At 41.5% G+C, this 23,131-nt stretch overlaps 1 protein-coding gene across 1 annotated transcript in view; it reads left to right on the top strand.

Annotated features, from left to right (window-relative positions):
• Positions 1-913: 913 nt before the first annotated feature.
• The window catches only part of smc3 (structural maintenance of chromosomes 3), a 122,323-nt gene continuing 100,105 nt past the window's right edge, over positions 914-23,131 (top strand). Inside the window, exons 1-7 of the mRNA XM_073026853.1 lie at positions 914-1,116; positions 12,212-12,287; positions 16,554-16,592; positions 17,267-17,334; positions 18,088-18,159; positions 19,119-19,198; positions 22,778-22,856. Of these exons, the coding sequence (XP_072882954.1) occupies positions 1,102-1,116; positions 12,212-12,287; positions 16,554-16,592; positions 17,267-17,334; positions 18,088-18,159; positions 19,119-19,198; positions 22,778-22,856 (429 nt within the window). The 5' untranslated portion in view covers positions 914-1,101. The remainder of the gene's footprint in view (positions 1,117-12,211; positions 12,288-16,553; positions 16,593-17,266; positions 17,335-18,087; positions 18,160-19,118; positions 19,199-22,777; positions 22,857-23,131) is intronic.

The raw sequence follows: 23,131 nt of genomic DNA, 5'->3' as shown, positions 1-23,131 counted from the left end.
AGCCTCCAACCTGATGGCATGAACATCGACTTCTCCAACTTCCATTAATGCCCCTCCTCCCCTTCTTACCCCATCCCTGATGTATTTAGTTATTTTTCCCTCCCTTTTTTTCTTTCTCTCTCCACATCACTCTTTGCCTGTTCTCCATCTTCCTCTGGTGCTCCCATCCCCCTTTCTTTCTCCCTAGGCCTCCCGTCCTATGATCCTTTCCCTTCTCCAGCTCTGTATCACTTTTGCCAATCACCTGTCTGGCTCTCAGCTTCACCCCACTCCCTCCGGCCTTCTCCTATCATTTCACATTTTTCCCTCCCCCTCCTACTTTCAAATCTCCTACTATCTTTCCTTTCAGTTAGTCCTGACGACGGGTCTTGGCTTGAACCATCGACAGCACTTCTCCCCACAGATGCTGCCTGGCCTGCTGCTTTCCACCAGCATTTTGTGTGTGTTGTCAGAATCATATTTACTAGCTTATTTCTGGTAACATTTTGTTCTATGTGCTGTGTGTAATACAGGTTTTATGGTCTAGAGGAAGTTTGCTTCGTTTGGTTGTCTCTGTGATGACAATAAAGTTGAACTTGAAATAAAACCTGCCGACAGATAATTTTATGACGTTTGAAAGGACGACGTGCGCCTTTAATATAATGCGCAGCCGCAGTCTCCGGACATCCTCTTTGGCGCCGAATCTTTGACCTCACTTAGACTATACCAAGTCAAAAAAGGGATGGCAGTGAATACAATGGAAGGAAATAGGGTTAAGTTTCTTTAAAGTTCAATGAGTACATGAAAATTAAAATTGAAAGTGTAATGAATATAGGGTGTGTTTGTGAATTTGTGGTTATTTATCTGTTCTTACCTTCTTACTGCCCTAGTAATTTCTGTGTGCCCCCTTCCCTACAGTCGCTGCTGGCAGAGGGCGGGCAGCTGCCGCCATTTCCTCGCTTGGCGCAGAGTTGGCGGCTTTGAATTTGTTTTGTTTTCTGTGGCCCTCAGTTTTGGCCGCTGAGCATCATTGACGGGAATTGCTGAGGAACAGTCACCGTCGCTTTGGTTAAACCCGTGTCGGTAGGGGTGTTGCGGCCGGGCCGGGCTGCATCTGCAGAAATGTACATTAAACAGGTAAAAGCCAGAGCGACCCGGGGTGGAAACGGGGTTTACAGCGACCTGACCCGGAGGGAAAGGGCTGGAGGCTGCCGGGAGGTGGGTGGAGAGTTTCAGGCTGTTGTAGAAGGAAGGAGAAAGACGAGCCTGGTGATGTTGATGTTGGAGTGGAGAGCCGTCTGTGTGTTTGTTGGTATGGAAGGCCTGAGAGTGCAGAGGAAACGGAGTAATAAAAGGAAGGATGAAAACCTGGAGTCCCTTGGGATGTATGCAAGGGAGCGTTAGGAAATAGAAATAAACAAGGTCATCGAAGTTTAAGCGAAGAATATGGAACTATGCAGTACTGACCCTACTTCAAGATCAATTTACAAGTACAAAACTACAAAGTAAATTTGTTACCAATGTACGCTTGTCAACTTACACATCCCTGAGATTCACTTTCTTGCAGCCATAATTAATACATCTATAAAATAATAACCTTAATAGGATTAATAAAAGACCGCCCAACAGGGGCATTCAGCCAGAGTGCAGAAGACGACAAACTGCAAATACTAAAAGAAGAGCTAATAAATCGAGAATAACAAGATTGAGAACATGAGGTGAAGAATTCTTGGAAGTGAGTTCATAGGTATGGGAACAGTTCAGTGATGGGGCAAGTGAAGTTATCGCCACTGGTTCAACTATTCTTGAACCTGGTGGTGTTAGTCCTGAAATTCTGTACCTTTTTCCTGATGGCAGCACTGAGAAAGGAGCATGTTCTGGGTGGTAGGAGTCCCTCATGATGGATGCTGTTTTCCTGCATCAACATTTCATGTAAATTTGCTCAATGGTGGAGAAGGCTTTACCTGTGATAGACTGGACCATATCTACAACTTTTTGTAGGCTCTTTGGTTCAAGGGCATTGGTGTTTCCATACCTGTTTTGCAAACAGGAAATACACTATTCTAGAAGTTTGAAAAGGTTTTGGATGTCATGCAGAATCTCCAAAGGAAGTAGAGGCACTGTGTGCTTTCTTTGTAATTGCACTTACGTGTTGGGCCCTGGACAGGTTCTCTGGAGATAATAACATCTAGAAATTCAAACCTGCTCCCCAAATGGTCAAAACTGGGCCTAAAAAGACTGATTGGATCCATCAAAATAGAGATTTGAGAGTAGGACTATTTCTTGTTAATTATTTCAGACTTAGGGCCTCATACACCCAGATACAGATCACTAAAAACTACTCAAAGTCGGGAAGTTTTGACGTCTTTGAACTTGTGCACAGCCCCGTACGATCCCTGTTACAGACATCTCCCTTAAGGCAGACCAACTCAAGAGGGTACCCACCCCATTTTGCAGGTAGGCATAGGGCAATATGGTACTCTGGAACAGCTGCTTAGGAAGTAGACCAGGCAGAAGCCTCTTTGGACTGGTCCCCTCCAGCCTCTCATCTCCATCCCCCAAACCTACCTCTATCAAAAAAAAACCCTAACCTTCACTTCCCCACAAATCTGAAAACTCATCTACTAGGTCCTCCGTCCTTCCCCAGCCAAGCCTCTGACCGCCATCTCCCAACCTTACTCCTAGTTCTAACTTTAACATCATTACCCATACAATCCCTAATCCGCATCCCCCAAATCTTATTCTACCCCAAACATAATTAACAACTCCACCACTCCTACAAGTCCTTAGCATATTCATAACCTTAAACCTTAAGATGGATGTAAGAAGGAGCAAGATCCCATTGACAAAAAGTAATGTTAAGTAATATTGTCCGGGATAAAGAAGGCATGGGCCAGATCAGAGTGGCAGGACTGAATGACTCTGAATCTCCAGTGACGAGATCAAGAGAGATAGTTTTCCCAGTGGCCACACATTTTAATTCCACGTCCCATTCCCATTCTGATATGTCTGTCCATGCCTCCTCTATCGTCAAGATGAATCCACACTCAGGTTGGAGGAACAACACCTTATATACTGGCTGGGTAGCCTCCAACCTGATGGCATGAACATTGACTTCACTAACTTCCATTAATGTCCCTCCTCCCCTTCTTACCCCATCCCTGACATATTTAGTTGTTTTTTTCTCTCTCTCTCTGCCCATCACTCTGTCTGTTCTCCATCTCCCTCTGGTGCTCCTCTCCTCCCCCTTTCTCTCGAGGCCTCCCGTCCCATGATCCTTTCCCTTCTCCAGCTCTGTATCACTTTCGCCAATCACCTTTCCAACTCTTAGCTTTATCCCACTCCCTCCGGTCTTCTCCTATCATTTCGCATTTCCCCCTCCCCCCACTACTTTCAAATCTGTTAGCATCTCTCCTTTCAGTTAGTCCTGACGAAGGGTCTCAGCCCGAAATGTCGATAATGCTTCTCCTTATAGATGCTGCTTGGCCTGCTGTGTTCCACCAGCATTTTGTGTGTGTAGTTTTCCCACTTCCTACATAATTACATCCTCTCCTCCCTCCCTACATAATCCTTAGTTTTTCTTATCTAAGATTTTTAAAAATGTTCCTAAGGTATCTGCCTCAGCAGTGTGTTCCATGCACTTAAGTAAAAAAAAATCACTTTTGATATTCCCTCTATACTTTCTTCTGATCACCTTAAATTTATGCCCTCTTTTATTAGCCATTGCGGGCATGTGAAAAAGGTGTTGGTTGTTCATTCTGTCTATGCCTCTTATCATCTTGTACACTTTTATCAAGTTCCACAAAGTGCAAGAGAAAAGTGCTAACTCACTCAATGTTTCCTCATAAAACATTCTGTAATCAAGGCAGCATCCTCATAAGACATGTTCTCTAATTCATAAAAATTGCACTGGCAGTAGCCAAAAAGGCTATTGCAGTTACTTGGAAATTGGATTCATACTTAAGTATAGATCGTTGGAAGAATGAAATTTCCAGCTGTATTCCACTTGAAAAAATTACTTATAATTTAAGAGATGAATATGAAACATTTTTGAAAATTTGGCGCCCTTATTTACAAAAGACAGGATTAAATATATAGGTGCTCCGAAGATAAAATAATTGGTTATTTGGGGAAATAAATAAATATATATACTAAAATTATTATGAACTCCGTGGAGCATGTGGGGATCTTCCAATATCCAGGCACTCTTTCTTTCTTTCTTTTTTCTTTCTTTCTCTTTTTCTTTTTTTCTATAGGGATGTTAGGGGGGAGGGGGGAAGGGTATATATTTTTTTCTTTCTGTCGTCATTTGAAAACTCAATAAAAAAAGTTTTTAAAAAAAGACATGTTCTCTAATCCAGGAAGTAACCTGGTAAACATCTGCAACTTTCTAAAGCTTCCATATTTTTCAAATATGCGGTGATCAGAACTGAATGCAAGTGTAGTCTAACCAAAGTTTTATAGAGTTACAACATTACTTTGAACGAAGGCCTACACACACATGACTTCTCAACCACCCTTATATGCAGCAATTTTGTGGGATTTACAGATGTTGACCCCAAGATCTCTCTGTTCTTCCACATGGCTAAGAATCCTGCCATTAAGCTTCAGGTGTGACCTTTCAAACTGTGTCACTTCACATCTTTCTGGATCGAACTCTATCTGCCACTCCTTTGCCCACCTCTGCATCCTGTTAATATCTTGCTGTAACCTTTGGGCATCTTCTAACCTGCCACAACACCACCACTACCAAATTTAATAACCAATCCTACCACTTTCTCATCTAAGTCATTTATAAAAATCACAAAGTGCAGGGTTCCAGAACAGATCTCTGTGGAACACCACTGGTCACTGACCTCCGTTCCATCCACTACCACCCTCTGCCTTCTGTGGATTTTCCAAATCCACTCAGCCAAGTTTCCCTGTGTTCCATGCCTCATGATGTTCTGTATGAGCCTGTCAACTTCTATAAACTTCTCTACTTCTATAAATTTGTTTTGTCACTTCCTTGAATTAAATTATGCTCATGAGGCACATCCTGCTCACTATCCCTAATCAAACTATACTTCGCCAAATGTTTCTTAATGCTGCCTGTAAGAATCCTCTCCAATAATGTTGCTCACCACTAATATAAGACTCTTTTATAATTCCTAGGTTTATCCCAGTGACCTTTCTTGAACAAAGGAATAACAAATTTCACCCTTTATCTTCTGGTACTACTCCTGTGACCATTGATGATGCAAAGAGTATAGTCAAAGCTGCAGTAATCTCTTCCCTTGCTTCCTGTATTAACCTGAATGTATCCTGTCCTGTCCCAAGAATTTGTATATCCTAATGTTTTTCAAAAATTTTAGCATGTCCTCTTTTGTTAACCTTGTTATGTTCCAGGTAATAGACTTTTGACCTCACATTATAACGTTCACTGGTGACTACTGAAGCAAGGACCTCCTCTACTTCCTTTGAATCCAGGCATATGTTTCTTCTTTTATCCCTTATCAGTCCTACCCTCACCCTAGTCATCCTCCTGTTCTTGGCATACGTGCAGAAGTACCTTTGAGTTTTGTTTAATTCTACTCAAGGCTTTCTAATGTCTCCTAGCTCTCCCAAGTTCTTTCTTAGCCTCCTTCAGCAAAGTTCAAAGTAAATTTAATATCAAAGGATATACTTGCCACCATCCCTTGATGAATCCCTTAGATTCATTTTCTTGCTGACATTCACAGTTAAAACTCAATAAAATCAATGAAAAACTACACACATAGGTTGACAGACAATCAGTGTTCAAAAGACAACATTGTGCAAATACAAAAAAAAACAAATTTTTAAGTAATTGTTGAGAACGTGAGTTGTGGAGTCCTTGTGAGTCCATAGGTTGTGGAATCAGTTCAGTGTTTGGGTGAGTGAAGTTATCCACTCTGATTCTGAAGCTTGGCTATCTTGGACCTCTCAAGAGCCCTGTGTAGTCCTTGCTTTCTAAACCTTAACTATGGTCCTTCTTTCTCTTGGCTAGATGTTTCACTTCTCTTGTCAACTGTGGTTCCTTCACCCTTCCACCCTGCCCAGAAGTGAGACTAACCTACACAGAACCCCAACCCAAAATAATCTCCACATTGTACATTTGTTCCCATAGAATGCACCCAAGTTCCTGCCTAATAGCATCATAATTTTCCTTTTACATTTAAATGCTTTCCCATATTATCTCTGTCCAAGGCTGTGCTGAAGGTCTGGGAGTTGTAGTTTTTGTCTCTGAAATGCTCACCCACCAGGGTTCATTACCTAGTGCCACATCCATTATGGCCTCTTCTTTAGTCAGCTTTTCCACATATTTTCTCAGCAATCCTTCTTGGACACACTTAATAAATTCAAGATTTAAGTAGATTTATGAAGAATTCACACATTAAAGAATGTATGAATAATGCAACCTTGAGATTTGTCTGCTCACAGGCAGCCTTTAAGAAAAATAAAGACCAACACCCAATGTGCTGAAAAAGAAAAAAAAAATCACAAATCTTGCAAACAAGCATTTCAAACCAAATTGACTCCTTAGATTCGAGTTCCCGGATTGGGCCCAAAGTCTTGATCTCATTTCATCTTTTTAGTGGAGCAAATGGCCGCGAAGCTCGCAGGCATGAAGAACAGCAGCCGGAGCAGTCTTGTAGTCTCAGTGTTGCAGAAGAAGAGTGAGCATCCCAGGACAGTTAGCAAAATCAGCTCCTCTCACCTTGGGTCCCAACACCCTGCCTTTCCAGTCTCTCTGGGCCAGTGTTTAAATTGGCCAAACAGCAATCATGCCTCACGTTAGGACCTGGGCCCTGTGGCATGCTCTGGGCCTAGACAGTGCCACCCAGCAAGCTGTTCTCGACCTCTCCAAATTGGTTCAGCGCTTAGAGTGATCTAACCTAGCAGTCGGGCATCAAAACTCCTCTGCCTTGACTCCTCTCTGAATTGCTCACTCCAACTTTATCTGCATTGATTTTGCAACGCACCAACATGGCTCATCCCATGAATTCTGCCCCATCCTATAACCAGAGAAAAGAAAAAGCTGGTGGGCAGAAGTGGTTCATAAAATGTCAAGAAGATCGTATTGTGTAGAATTGGGGAATTTGCTGATGTGTACGGAAGATAGCAAACTGTCAGATGGATAATGGAGTGTTGTTCTTTGAGCTTGAGTTGCTCCTCAATATTACGGTGCAGGAGGCCACAGACAAAAGATTACAGTTGAGTATTGATTTTAAGGGGCAGTTGCATGGGAGATGCAGACTAGGCACAGGTGACCTACAAGACAATCACCCACTCCATGGTTTCTTCATTAAAGAGGAGTATTTATGTGGGTTATGCTCTCATGAGCCCTATTTTGTTTATGATTGGTTGGAAAAAGCCTTTTTATTTTCTATGGGTTTTGGGGAGAGGCTTGCAGAGGTTATAGGTGATTTTGCAAAGTGTATGAGCATCATGGGTTAGTTCAAATCTTTGAGAGCAGAATCGGGGCAATTGTGCATATAAGGTAGAGGTATATTTCTAACCTATGAAATTTTGGAAATGGTAAAATAATGTAAGTACATACAACTTCATAGTAAGCGGTCTTAGCAACAGCTTGCTTGGTTTTCTGATCATTCTTGTCTAATTGCTAATGCATTTTTTAAAAAATAGCCAAGTCCAAGTCATATACAGCAATACATAGAGGTACCAACTAGAGAAGGGGCAGTGCTGGATCTCCTGATAAGGAATGAGGTAGGTCAGGTGACGGAAGTATGCGTTGGGGAGCACTTCACGTCCAGGATCACAATGCCATTAGTTTCAATATAATTATGGAGAAGGATAGGACTGGACCCAGGGTTGAGTTTTTTGATTGGAGAAAGGCTAACTTTGAGGAGATGCGAAAGGATTTAGAAGGAGTGGATTGGGACAATTTGTTTTATAGGAAGGATGTAATGGAGGTCATTTAAAGGTGAAATTTTGAGGGTACTGAATCTTTATGTTCCTGTTAGGTTGAAAGGAAAAGTTAAAAGTTTGAGAGAGCCATGGTTTTCAAGGGATATTGGAAACTTGGTTCGGAAAAAGAGGGAGATCTACAATAAATATAGGCAGCATGGAGTAAAAGAGGTGCTTGAGGAATATAAAGAATCTTTTAGGTTGCTTTGGCAAGTAAGGTGAAAATAAATCCAAAGCGTTTCTACAGTTACATTAATAGCAAAAGGTTGGTGAGGGATAAAATTTGTCCCTTAAAGAATCAGAATGGATAGCTATGTGCGGAGCCAAAAGAGATGGGGATGATTTTGAACAATTTCTTTTCTTCGATATTCACTAAGGAGAAGGATATTGAATTGTGTAAGGTAAGGGAAACAAGTAGGGAAATTATGGAAACTATGATGATTAAAGAAGTACTGGCGCTTTTAAGGAATATAAAAGTGGATAAATCTCCGGGTCCTGACAGGATATTCCCTAGGATCTTGAGGGAAGTTAGTGTAGAAATAGCAGAAATATTTCTGACAGAAATATTTCAAATGTCATTAGAGACGGGGATGGTGCCGGAGGATTGGCGTATTGCTCATGTGGTTCCATTGTTTAAAAAGGGATCTAAGAGTAAACCTAGTAATTATTGGCCTGTAAGTTTGACGTAAATTAATGGAAAGTATTCTTGGAGATGGTATATATAATTATATGGATAGATAGGGTCTGAGTAGGAACAGTCAACGTGGATTTGTGCGTGGAAGGTAATGTTTGACAAATCTTATTGAATTCTTTGAAGAGGTTATGAGGAAAGTTGATGAGGGTAAAGCAGTGGATGTTGTCTATATGGACTTCAGTAAGGCCTTTGACAAAGGTTCCACACGGAAGGTTAGTTAGGAAGGTTCAATCATTAGGTATTGAATGGAAGTAGTAAAATGGATTCAACAGTGGCTGGATGGGAGATGCCAGAGAGTAGTGGTGGATAACTGTTTGTCAGGTTGGAGGCCGGTGACTAGTGGTGTGCCTCAGGGATCTGTACTGGGTCCAATGTTGTTTGTCATATACATTAATGATCTGGATGATGGGGTGGTAAATTGGATTAGTAAGTATGCAAATAATACTAAGATAGGTGGCATTGTGGATAATGAAGTAGGTTTTCAAAGCTTGCAGAGAGATTTATGCCAGTTAGAAGAGTGGGCTGAACGATGGCAGATGGAATTTAATACTGATAAGTGTGAGGTGCTACATTTTGGTAGGACTAATCAGAATAGGACATTAATGGTAAATGGTAGGGCATTGAAGAATGCAGTAGAACAGAGTGATCTAGAAATAATGGTGCATAGTTCCCTGAAGGTGGAATCTCATGTGGATAGGGTGGTGAAGAAAGCTTTTGGTATGCTGGCCTTTATAAATCAGAGCATTGAGTGTCTCCTATACCATCACCAACCTTATCAGCTCTGGGGATCTCCCATCCACTGCCACCAACCTCATAGTTCCCACACCCCGCACTTCCCGTTTCTACCTCCTACCCATGATCCACAAACCTGCCTGTCCAGGTAGACCTATTGTCTCAGCTTGCTCCTGCCCCACTGAACTAATTTCTGCATACCTTGACACTGTCTTATCCCCTCTTGTTCAATCTCTTCCCACCTATGTTCGTGACACTTCTCATGCTTTGAATTTTTTCAGTGATTTTAAGTTCCCTGGCCCCCACCGTCTTATTTTCACCATGGACGTCCAGTCCCTATATACCTCCATCCCCCACCGAGATGGTCTCGAAGCTCTTTGCTTCTTTTTGGATTCCAGACCTAACCAATTCCCCTCTACCACCACTCTCCTCCGTCTAGCGGAATTAGTTCTTACTCTCAACAATTTCTCCTTTGGCTCCTCCCACTTCCTCCAAACCAAGGGTATAGCCATGGGCACCCGTATGGGTCCCAGTTATGCCTGCCTTTTTGTTAGCTTTGTGGAACAGTCCATGTTCCAAGTCTATACTGTTATCCATCCGCCTCTTTTCCTTCGCTACATCGACGACTGCATTGGCGTTGCCTCTTGCACGCATGCTGAGCTCGTCGACTTCATTAACTTTGCCTCCAACTTTCACCCTGCCCTCAAATTTACTTGGTCCATTTCCGACACCTCCCTCCCCTTTCTTGATCTTTCTGTCTCCATCTCTGGAGACAGCCTATCTACTGATATCTACTATAAGCCTACAGACTCTCACAACTACCTGGACTTTTCCTCTTCCCACCCTGTCTCTTGCAAAAAGGCTATCCCCTTCTCACAATTCCTCCGTCTCCGCCGCATCTGCTCTCAAGATGAGGCTTTTCATTCCAGGACGAAGATGTCTTCCTTTTTTAAACAAAGGGGCTTCCTTTCGTCCACCATCAACTCTGCTCTCAAATGCATCTCTCCCATTTCCCGCACATCTGCCCTCACCCCATCCACCCGCCACCCCACTTGGGATAGAGTTCCCCTTGTCCTTACCTACCACCCCACCAGCCTCCAGGTCCAGCGTATAATTCTCTGTAACTTCCGCCACCTCCAACGGGATCCCACTACCAAACACATTTTTCCCTCCCCCCCCCCCCTTCTGCTTTTCGCAGGGATCGCTCCCTACACGACTCCCTTGTCCACTCCCCCCCCCCCCCCCCATCCCTTCCCACCGATCTCCCTCCTGGCACTTATCCTTGTAAACGGAACAAGTGCTACACCTGCTCTTACACTTCCTCCTTCACTACCATTCAGGGCCCCAGACAGTCCTTCCAGGTGAGGCGACACTTCACCTGTGAGTCGGCTGGTGTGGTATACTGTGTCCGGTACTCTCGGTGTGGCCTTTTATATATTGGTGAGACCCGACGCAGACTGGGAGACCGTTTCGCTGAGCACCTACGCTCGGTCCGCCAGAAAAAACAGCATCTCCCAGTGGCCACACATTTTAATTCCACGTCCCATTCCCATTCTGATATGTCTATCCATGGCCTGCTCTACTGTCAAAATGAATCCAAACTCAGGTTGGAGGAACAACACCTTATATACCGGCTTGGTAGCCTCCAACCTGATGGCATGAACATTGACTTCTCTATCTTCCGTTAATGCCTCTCCTCCCCTTCTTACCCCATCCCTGACATATTTAGTTGTTTGCCTGATCTCCATCTCCCTCTGGTGCTCCCCCCCTCCCCCTTTCTTTCTCCTGAGGCCTCCTGTCCCATGATCCTTTCCCTTCAGCTCTGTATCACTTTCGCCAATCACCTTTCCAGCTCATAGCTTCATCCCACCCCCTCTGCTCTTCTCCTATCATTTCGCATTTCCCCCTCCCCGCACTACTTTCAAATCTCTTTCCTTTAGGTTAGTCCTGACAAAGGGTCTCGGCCCGAAACGACGACAGTGCTTCTCCCTGTCGATGCTGCCTGACCTGCTGTGTTCTACCAGCATTTTGTGTGTGTTGTTTGAATTTCCAGCATCTGCAGATTTCCTCGTGATTGAGTATAGGAGTTGGGATGTAATGTTAAAATTGTACGATGCATTGGTGAGGCCAAATTTGGAGTATTGTGTATAGTTCTGATCACCGAATTATAGGAAAGATGTCAACAAAATAGAGAGAGTACAGAGAAGATTTACTAGAATGTTACCTGGGTTTCAGCACCTAAGTTACAGAGAAAGGTTGAACAAGTTAGGTCCTTATTCTTTGGAGCGTAGAAGGTTGAGGGGGGACTTGATAGAGGTATTTAAAATTATGAGGGGGATAGATCGATTTGATGTGGATAGGCTTTTTCCATTGAGAGTAGGGGAGATTCAAACGAGAGGACATGAGTTGACAGGGGGCAAAAGTTTACGGGTAACACAAGGGGGGAACTTTTTTGTGGAAGCTGTGTGGAACGAGCTTCCAGTAGAAGTGGTAGAGGCCGGTTCAATTTTGTCATTTAAAAAAAAATTGGATAGGTATATGGACAGGAACGGAATGGGGGGTTATGGGCTGAGTGCAGGCCAGTGGGGCTAGGTGAGAGTAAACATTTGGCATGGACTAGAAGGGGCGAAATGGCCTGTTTCCATGCTGTAGTTGTTATATGGTTATATACAAAAGTTCATGAGCACTTGTTTTGATTTAAGTAATTTCTTTAAATGAGTTCTGTTGTAGAACAAGAATTATGATGGATTTTGTTTTGTTTTGAAGTTGTTCTTGCCCTGTGCATTGAATCTTACATGAAATTTAAATCTGAAATCTAAATATGAAATTTAATTTTACAATACTGCAAAATAGTTCTAATTACACATTTTCTTTCAGGTAATTATCCAGGGTTTTCGCAGCTACAGGGATCAAACAATTGTTGATCCCTTTAGCTCCAAGCACAACGTTATAGGTGAGTTTCTGAGCTTAGTAATCAAAAAAGTAGTTGTCCAGTTATTTTGTTTTAAGTTCCCTGATAACTTCAAATAATTGTATTGCATGGATATAAACCGTGCTTTTAGTTGTAAATTGCTGTTTGAACACATCTGGTTCTCACTGAATTGCATGCAATATGTCAAGTCAAGTCACTTTTATTGTCATTTCGACCATAACTGCTGGTACAGTACATAGTAAAAATGAGACAACATTTTTCAGGACCATGGTGTTACATGACACAGTACAAAAAACTAGACTGAACTACGTTAAAAAAAACAAGACAGAGAAAGCTACACTAGACTACAGACCTACACAGGACTGCATAAAGTACACAAAAACAGTGCAGGCATTACAATAAATAATAAACAGGACAATAGGGCAAGGTGTCAGTCCAGGCTTCGGGTATTGAGGAGTCTGATAGCTTGGGGAAGAAACTGTTACATAGTCTGGCCGTGAGAGCCCAAATGCTTTGGAGTCTTTTCCCAGACTGCAGGAGGGAGAAGGGATTGTATGAGGGGTGCATGGGGTCCTTCATAATGCAGTTTCCTTTGCGGATGCAGCGTGTAGTGTAAATGTCCATGATGGCAGGAAGAGAGACCCTGATGATCTTCTCAGTTGACTTCACTATCCGCTGCAGGGTCTTGCGATCCGAGATGGTGCAATTTCCAAACCAGTCAGTGATGCAGCTGCTCTGGATGCTCGCAATGCAACCCCTGTAGAATGTGATGAGGATGGGGGGTGGGAGATGGACTTTCCTCAGACTTCGCAGAAAGTAGAGACGCTGCTGGGCTTTCTTTGCTATGGAGCTAGTGTTGAGGGACCAGGTGAGATTCTCCGCCAGGTGAACACCAAGAAATTTGTTGCTCTTTATGATCTCTACCGAGGAGCCATCGATGTTCAGCGGGGAGTGGTTGCTCTGTGCCCTCCTGAAGTCAACAACCATCTCTTTTGTTTTGCTCACATTAAGAGACAGGTTGTTGGCTCTGCACCAGTCCGTTAGCCGCTGCACCTCCTCTCTGTAAGCTGACTCGTTGTTCTTGCTGATGAGACCCACCACGGTCGTGTCATCGGCGAACTTGATGATATGGTTCGAGCTGTGTGTTGCATCACAGTCATGGGTGAGCAGAGTGAACAGCAGTGGACTAAGCACGCAGCCCTGGGGAGCCCCGTGCTCAGTGTGATGGTGTTGGAGATGCTGTTCCTGATCCGGACTGACTGAGGTCTCCTCAGTACTGACTGAGGACTGAAGTCTATGAGCAGCATCGGAACGTATGTGTCTTTTTTGTCCAGGTGGATTAAGGCCAGGTGGAGGGTGATGGTAATGGTGTCATCTGTTGAGCGGTTGGGACAGTACGTAAACTGCAGGGGGTCCAGTGAGGGGACAGCAGGGTCTTGTACTTAAGTGTGAAAATCAAATTTACCTAAATCACCAAGTTGAAATTGGAATAGAGTAGTTTCTGATTTTAAGCCTTCCTTAAAATATGTAGATAGAAAATATCCTGACTGTTTCAAGCCTTGGTTCTCTCATTGCCAGTAGCGAGTCTGATCTTATTGGAAACATCACCACTGGGTTCCCCTCACAGTAGCACTTTCAAACATATTGGAAGTTGATTGTTGGAGCATAGAGGGTGGCCATTGTTTAAGGTCTTAATTGTTTATCTGGTCATTCATGTGTCGCAATGGATCCAGTACTGCAGTAAAATTCTCATGATCTGCTATCGTTTTATTTATTGCCTGATTACCGTAGATTCCGGACTACAGAGCGCACCTGATTAAAAGCCGCTGGCTCTAATTTTAGAAATAAGATCAATTTTTTAATTGTAAAGGCCGCACCGGATTTTAGGCCGCACCGCTACTTTTAAATATACATACGTATCGGTAACACAAATTACGTTGCATATACTTTTTTACTGAACAGCACGAACAACATTCCAATATCTCCTAGCGACTGGTAAAAATATATATACTGCAGCCTACCAGGAAAAGTTATTGATCGCCTTTAACTTAAAAGCAGCGTTTTCGCTCGGGTCTGATGCGCTCGCGTAACACGATCGGGTCTGACGCGCTCGGGTCTGACGCGCTCGCGTAACGCGATCGGGTCTGATGCGCTCGGGTCTGACGCGCTCGCGTAACGCGATCGGGTCTAATCGGGTCTGATGCGCTCGCGTAATGCCCCCACCTTCCCGTATATATCCCACAAGACGCGGCGAAACCGGGTGTGACGTCATAGCATCCCGGGATGTAGTACAGAAAACAAATATACGTAGTTAAAACACTTCTAACTTTAACTAACAAATGAATTACTAAGAGAAAATATTATAAACTAAGTAACTGCCATAAAGGCAGCACAATGCTTTTCTTCGAGTGTTTTCCATGTTGATGAGGGTGAGTACAAATGACTGATTTACAATAATTTAATTGTGAAAGTGCGCTTGATTTATCGTACAATTTCATTGGACCTCTGTGAACTACTCATCAATTTTATTGGTCTACTGTTACGAGGCAAAATGTTTACGAGGCGGCATGAAAAAAAAACATGTATTAGCCGCTCTGGATTAAAGGCCGCAGAGTTCAAAGCTGTTCAAAATGTGGGAAAAAAGTAGCGGCTTATAATCCGGAATCTACGGTAAATTTGTCTGGTTTACTGGTTTCTAGTTACACTCTTAACTTTAAACTTGTTCAGGTTCACTGGTAAATTTATGATACCATCGTGTAACTTCAAAAAATGAAATAAATGTGTATCGATAGGAGTAGTTTTCAAAAATCAGAAAAATCTGCCAGACTGGCTTGACCAAAGTCCCAAGAATGCCAAGTAATGGAGTTTCAAAATACTTTTAGGAGGACGGAGGATAATGTTCATGTTTATTGTTAGAGCTGTACATGCATAAATGCTATGAAAATTAGCAGCACTATACATTATAAGCAAGGCAAATATATTAATGTAAATTTAATTTAAAATAAATTATACGTAAGTTACACAAGGAAAATTGAAATAGAAATAAAGTCCAAGTAATTATTAGGGTATGTAGGTTTATTTAAAAACCCAATGGTGATAGGGAAATAGCTGTGGTTGAACCTTGAGGTGTGGGTTTTCAAACTTGTACCTTTTGCTTGATGATAGCATCAAGAAGAGAGCTTGGCCCAGATATTGGGGGATCCCTGAAGTGGATGTTGCCTTCTTGAGATATTTCCTGTTGTGAAAGTCTTTCATGCTGAGGAGAGCTGTACGTGTGATGGGAATGGGTAGGTCCACTGCTCTGTATAGACTCCCGTTTTCCTCCAATGCTGGCAACTGGTTAGCTGTTTCATTTTGTATTTTATGGGATTTTGCTGATGCCAGATGGCTACTAAGTTTTATTTTCTTAAAAGACACACAGCAGAGAAAGGGAAGCCTATGAGATGGCTTTTCAGAGCACCTTGTGCTTGAGCTTACTCAGGGAAAGGCTATCTTAGATTGGGTGTTGCGTAATAACCCAGATCATATTAGGGAGTTTAATGTAAAGGAACCCTTAGGAGGCAGTGATCATAGTACTGCAATTTGAGAAGGAGGAGCATAACTCACATGTATAAGTATCGCAATGGAATAAAGGAATTACAGAGGCATGAGAGGAGGAAGATGATGGCAGAGCAGAGGTGGCTGAAGGGTCGGAGAATATTTCACAAGGTGCAGGATACATACGTCCCGCAGAGGAAGTAGTTCTCAAATGGCAGGGGTTGGCAACCGTCATTGACAAAGGAAGTTAATGACAGCATAAAAGCCAAAGAAAGGGCATATGAGGTAGCAAAAGTGAGTAGTAAGTTGGATGAATGGAAAACTTATAAAATCCAACAAAAGGCAATTAAAAATCTATAAGAAGGGAAAAGATGGAATATGAGGGCAGACTAGCCAATTATATAAAGCAGGATACTAAAAGTTTTTTCCAGTTATAAAGAGTAAAAGGGAGGTAAGAGTTGATATTGGAGCACTGGAAAATGATGCTGGTGAGGTAGTAACGAGGGACAAAGAAATGGTAGATGAACTTAATGGGTACTTTGCATTTGTCTGCAGTGTAGGCAGATAAGGTCTGAATTGGAAAAAGTGGGCATTTTTCCTTCAAACCATTTAATTAGACATACCCTCTTTCTGTAATGTTTTTCCCTGTAATGTTTTTTTCTTGATTTATTGCTATTAAAGCTGAAACCTTGTGCAATGCTATTAACTAATGGAATATAGGATATTAACATTTATAATTTTTCTGTTTAGTTGGTCGAAATGGATCTGGAAAAAGTAACTTCTTCTATGGTAAGATCGAATCCTTTATTTAGGATTTGCTGTTACTTAGAAATTGAAATTTTAGGATGTACTTCATGTAAACTGTAACCTTGTGAGCTAATACGATAACCCTCATGGACTTTAGGAATGTGGAATGTTTCTACAGTGAACTTGTCTTGTATTTTTTCTAGCACACTTTTTCTGTGGATTTACAATATGATGTGATAGAACTAGTTCATTGACTTAGTAGGGGAAACTGCACTCCACAATTGTAGAGACAAATGCAATGCTTAGGTTGTCTGACAAGGGAAGAAAAATGAGAAATTACTTGATTGAAGTATTTAAAATTCCGAACAGTCTTGACAGGATGAAGAAGTTTCTAATGTGGGAGAATCAAATTAGTATTCAGCATTTATAATTAAAAAATGCCTGTTTAAGACATAAGGTAAAATGCTTTCTTTTAAGGTTCTAAGTCTTTGGAGCTGCCTTTCTTGAAGGGTGATGGAAACTGAGTTTTTGAGCCCTTATTTAAGACATGGCTATGTTTGTGATGAGCAAAGGAGTGAAAGGTTAATGTTGGTAGCTGGGAGTGAAGACTTCAGGCTACAGTCAGGTCAGGAGTTTAAATTGATCTATTTGATGTAACTTATATTTTCTACTTTTCAATTTTTTCTGCTCTCTCTCTCTTTCCTCCATACTTGTAGCTATTCAGTTTGTACTTAGTGATGAGTTCAGCCACCTTCGTCCAGAGCAGAGGCTTGCTCTGCTGCATGTAAGTGTTTACTTCTGCAGGCTAATTTCTGATCATGATTATTAATTAACTGAAATATGTTGTACACTTTCATTTTGAGGGGATTGTTCATTTATCTGTGTGATTCATATTTAAATATGTGAATTATTGTGAAGCCCTTCTAATTATTGAGGCAAACTCATCCTTCTCTTAGTTTCTGCTTGGCAGACTTGAGGAATAATGTGATAGAGAGTCCTGTAATTCTGGGCCTAGTGCTAGCTTTGGTTAAAGAAATGGAGCTATGTTTTGGGGTTAATTTTCTTTTCTCAATGCATTGTAAAATCTAAATGCTTATCTGAAGAATTATGTAGTTGTAAAAAAAAATTTAATTCCCTATTATACTTAATTAGGGAAGCTATTCAACCTATTTTTCCTGATTAAACTCAGAAAATGCTGGAAAAATTCAGCAGGAGATACTCAAGACTGTAGATGCTTGAATCTGGAGTTAAACATAAACTACTGGAAGAACTGAGAGCACAGTATCACATCAAGAGTCTCTGATCTGACACATTAATTGTCTCTGTTTCCCTGGATGCTGCCTGACCTGAGTTTTGTAGCATTTTCTGTTTGTTTGATTTCTAGCATGTTGGTTATTTTATATTTTCCAATTATTTTTCAGTTTTTGAAATAAATATGTGGATATTTTAACTTCTGTATGTTTGGCTTTGTAACAGTGTGTGTTTTCCACAATTTATCCTTGAGTTATTCAAACATAAGTTCTAACTGTCCTTTTAGGAAGGAACTGGACCTCGTGTTATTTCTGCATTTGTTGAAATAATATTTGACAATTCGGACAACAGGTTACCTGTAAGTAAATTCTGCGTTGAGAGTCGTGTCTGCTTTCTGCTGAGGGGGAACTTTTTAAATCTGCCTTTTAGTCAAGAGGGAAATATAGTCTGAAAGCCAGGCTTCACTAATTGAAGTCATTGTCAAGGTGCTGTTACCAAATGTTCAAACATGAGTATTCTCTCATGTTCCCGTGGCAGTAAGATGTGTAAGCCTAAATATACTTAGGGTTGTGACCTCCTAAGTTGGGTGGGAAAGTTTAATCCTCTCACTTGAGTAAATGAACAACAGAGTATTTTGTGTTTTGATAAGATGAAACATGTTACGCTGCACTGTTTTTGTGTGTGTTTATGTTTGTGCATGAATGTGATGGACCAAAATGTGATGTTCTGAAAATCCTGTATTAGGTAGACCAGGCTTTTCATGTGTGACTGCGTTGGTAGTCTGCTTTAGGATGAGATGAGGATAAGCAGCTTTTCCCAGAAAGTAGTGAATCTATGGAATACTCTGCCCAGGGAAGCGGTAGAGGCAATATTAAAAATATTAAATATTTTTAAGACACAGATAGATTTTTGCACAGCAAGCAATTGTGGTTATGAGGAAAAGGCAAGTAGGTGAAGTTAAATCCTTGGCTAGATCAGCCATGGTCTTAGAAGCAAATAGACCCATTGAGCCTGATTAGCCATTTCAGCAGAGCCAGCTTGACAGGCCAATTTCGTATGTTCTTATAATATTAGCAAGGAATGAATTAGGAATTGAGTGTAGTTCTTGTTCTATCATTGCTTTGCAAGAGTTGTACACATGTGAATCTTCATTGAAATAGAGCAAGTTTACTAAACCAAGATCAGTGGTTTTGTAGCTGAACTTGTAAGTAATTGTCGTGATTGAGGTATTATTTTATTGACTTGCTTAAGATATGCAGAAATGAGTTGTTATAGCGCAATTTATAATTTTTGAAGTGTTGTCTATTTCATTTATAGATTGACAAAGAGGAGGTTTCTCTTCGTCGTGTCATTGGAGCAAAGAAGGATCAGTACTTTCTGGACAAGAAAATGGTGACGTAGGTTTCTAAATTTTTTTCCATTTCAGCTTTTTGAGAAAACTGTACTAAGGAAATAGCATAATACTTTTATGTTATTATTTGCACATCCAGAAGGTAACCATAAGTTTTTAAGTATGTTGTCAGATACTGATAAATGAAGTATGTTAATATTGCTACACTATTATGCCAGTGGATTGGACTAATAATTCAAAGAAAGAGAATTTGGATTTTGATTTGAGTAATATTATTTCAGTTCAAAGTACATCAGTAAAATTGCTTATGGCTCATGACCATGAAGGTATTAGATTGATAGAAAAGTCCCAACTGATTTATGTCTTAGGGAAGCAAATTTGGCATTCTTACTTGTTCAGTCCCACTCCAATGTAGTTGTTCTTAACTGTTCTGTGAAATTGCCCAGAGTAAGGTGGTGAACCTATGGCACGTGATAAAAAATTTGTTGGCATGTGGTATGCAGTGCCACTGCTCAATTCTTTAACCCCACCAGTAACAAACAAATACTTATTGATTATCTTCGCTGTAAAATGAAGCAACAAACAATTTTTACAGCCTAAGGACAGTGAGAGTTTTCACAGGGAACATCCTGTGCCACCTTGGCATCAGCTGGACAGTTGCAAGAAAAAAGTTCAAAGTATATTTATTAAAGAACATATATGTCACCATATACAACCCTGAAATTCACTTTCTTCTGGGCATAGTTAATAAATCCATGATAGAATAATAACCACAATAGAATCAATGCAATACTGCACCAACAAATTTCACAATATATGCCAGTGATACTAAACCTGATTCTGATTCATTTACAGTCAATGAAAAGAACATGGCAGTGTACACTGTGTGATTTCCTCTGTATTTAACTATTAGAAAGTAATACATAGTTTTATAGTACTGTAGTAGTATTGGTAGTGTTCTAATTTATTCTGTATTAAATTTTAATACATAATTTGTTACTAGTTAAATTTTAGTTTGTTTTTTATACCTTTTTAACTATTTCCATTAAACTAGCTAATTGGGACAACCACTTAGTTGGGCTAAAATGTACTGGTCCCGGTGTTTCTTAATCAACCAGAACTCACTGAATTATTGAGTGAGGATATATTATTTTCTGGATCTTTTCATCTTGAATTGTTGATGAAGCATCAGTTGCGTTGACTTCAACACTTCTCTCCTCCTCAAACCTTATTTCTGAATGCATTGCCCTCCGCACTAATCCCAGCCTTACCATCAAACATGCAAAGCGGGTGCTGTTGTGTGGCCCACTGAGGCTAGGCAGCAACTCTTAGATACTTCCTCGTACCTACCCCTTGAGGAGGACCACACCATCAGAAAACTTTCTCTGACATCATTACTGGCCTCATCTACTTTGGAGAACCCCTATCTCTGCCACCAAACTCATAGTTCCCTTACCCCACACTGCTTGCTTCTACCTCTTAACCAAGATCCACAAACTGGACTGTATTGTCTCTGCCTGCTCCTGCCCTACTGAACTCATATCCTCATATCATGATTCCATTCTATCCCCCTTGGTTGAGCGCTTTCCCACCTACATCCACGACACTTCTCATGCCCTCGATCTCCTCAGTAACTTTCAATTCCCTAGCCCTAACTACCTCATCTTCACCATTGATGTTCAGTCCCTATATGCTTCTGCACTCCCCCCACCCCATCAAGTAGCCCTTAATGATGTCAGCTTTTTCCTTGATGAAAAACCCTGTCCTCCATCTGGCAGAACTGGTCTTCACTCAGAGCAATTTTTCCATAGACTCCTCCCATTTTCTCCAAACTTGGGGGATAGTTATGGGCATTTGCATGAGCCCCAGCCATGTCTGACTCTTAAATGGCAATGTAGAACAGTCTATGTTCGAAGCTTCCCTAGTTATACTCCCCAACTCTTCCTCCTCTACATTGACAATTGCATTGCCACTGCTTCATGCACCCATGCTGAGCTTGTCAACTTTGCCTCTTAACCTCCATCCTGCCCTTAAATTCACTTGGTCTATCTCTGACACCTCCCTCCCCTTTTTCAATCTCTCTGTCTCCATCTCTGGAGATAAGCTGTCATCCAACATCTTTTATAAACCTACTGATTCCCATGGTTATTTCTTACCCTATGTCCTGTAAAATGCTTTTCATTTTTCCCCATTTCTTCACATTCACTGCATCTGTTCCCAGGATGCAGCTTTCTATTCCAGGACATGAGAGATATCCTCCTCCTTTAAAGAACAGGGCTTCCCTCCCTGTACTATTGATGCTGTCCTCACCCGCATCTCCTCCATTTCCCGCTCAACCCATTTTCCAACCACCTTAATAGAGTCCCTCTTGTCCTTACCTACCACCCCATCACCCTCCACATCCAACACATTTGCCTTTGCAACTTCTGCCATCTCCAAACAGATCCGACCACTAAATGTATCTTTACCTCCCACTGCCCTCCCAATTCTGCTTTCCACAGGGATCACTTCCACTGTAATTTCCTTGTATATTAATTTCTTCCTATTAATTGGCCACCCAGCGCTTATCCCTGCAAACGGCTTAAGTTCTATTCCTGCTTGTACGCTTCCTTCCTCACCTCCATTCAAGGCCCCAAATAGTCCTTCCAGGTGAGGCAACACTTCACCTGTGTATTTTCTGGGGTCGGCTATTGTGTCTAGTGCTCTCGATGCTGCCTCCTACATTGGTGAGACCCATCGTAAATTGAGGCACTATTTGTACAAAACATCTGCCATAAGCGGGACTTCACAGAGCCCAAGCATTTTAATTCCGATTCCCTTTCCTGTTCTGACATGTCAATCCATGGCCTCCTCTTGTGCCAAATGAGGCCACCCTCAGGGTGGAGGAGCTTCACCTTGTATTCTGTCTGGGTACCCTCCAACCAGATGGCTTGAATATTGATTTCTCCTTCCAGTGAACAAGTTCCCCTTTCTCTCTTCCTCCTCCTCTATTTCCCATTCTGACCGTTTACTTCATCTCACCTGCTTATTATAGATCCTTTCTCCTATGGTTCAATCTCCTCTCCTCTCAGATTCTTTCTTTTCCAGCCCTTGACCTTTCCCACCCACCTGGCTTCACCGATCACCTTCCAGCTAGCCTCTTTCCCCTTTCCTCATCTTTTTATTCTGGCATCTTTCCCTTCTCTGTCCTGAGGAAGGGTCCGGCCTGAAGTGTTGATGGTTTACTCTTTTCCATGAATGCTGCCTGACCTGCTGAGTTCCTGCAGCATTTCCACCATCTGCAAACTATGTTGTGTTTACTATTAAATGTATTATTTAGGCTAGTAACTGCACACAAGATGTGCTGCTTCAGCTGGCTCCTATAGATGTGGCTGGAATCTTAAATTTAACATCAAATTTTAATAACACACACAAAATGCTGGTGGAACACAGCAGGCCAGGCAGCATCTATAACGAGAAGCACTGTCGACGTCTCGGCCCGAAACGTTGACAGTGCTTCTCCTTATCGATGCTGCCTGGCCTGCTGTGTTCCACCAGCATCTTGTGTGTGTTGTTTGAATTTCCAGCATCTGCAGATTTCCTCGTGTTTGCTCATCAAATTTCAATCCTGTTTTTGTTGCAATAGGAAAAACGATGTGATGAATCTTCTGGAGAGTGCTGGGTTTTCCAGAAGCAATCCTTACTATATTGTCAAACAAGGAAAGGTAATAGAATTTAGAAATGCAAATAGTTTTTCCTGACTTAAAATGTTTTTAATGGCTTTCCAATACATTTAAGATCTATTATTCAATCTAACAATTTAACTTTATTTTTTGGTAAATTTGAAGAGTTGAAAGATACTTATTAGCAACACAAACTGTCAGCAATGGGACTAAAATTTAAGGTAGGTAGAGCATGAAGGCGTAACATTTTTTTAAGACAGTTGAACTAGGCCTTAATTTTGTAACTAGTTCTGTATTTCATTTTTATCTTAGACACA

This window comes from Hemitrygon akajei, chromosome 23 (assembly GCF_048418815.1).
Source record: "Hemitrygon akajei chromosome 23, sHemAka1.3, whole genome shotgun sequence".
Classification (NCBI taxonomy): domain Eukaryota; kingdom Metazoa; phylum Chordata; class Chondrichthyes; order Myliobatiformes; family Dasyatidae; genus Hemitrygon; species Hemitrygon akajei.
Note: the sequence above shows the minus strand (reverse complement) of the source record. Positions and strands in the feature narration are given on the sequence as shown.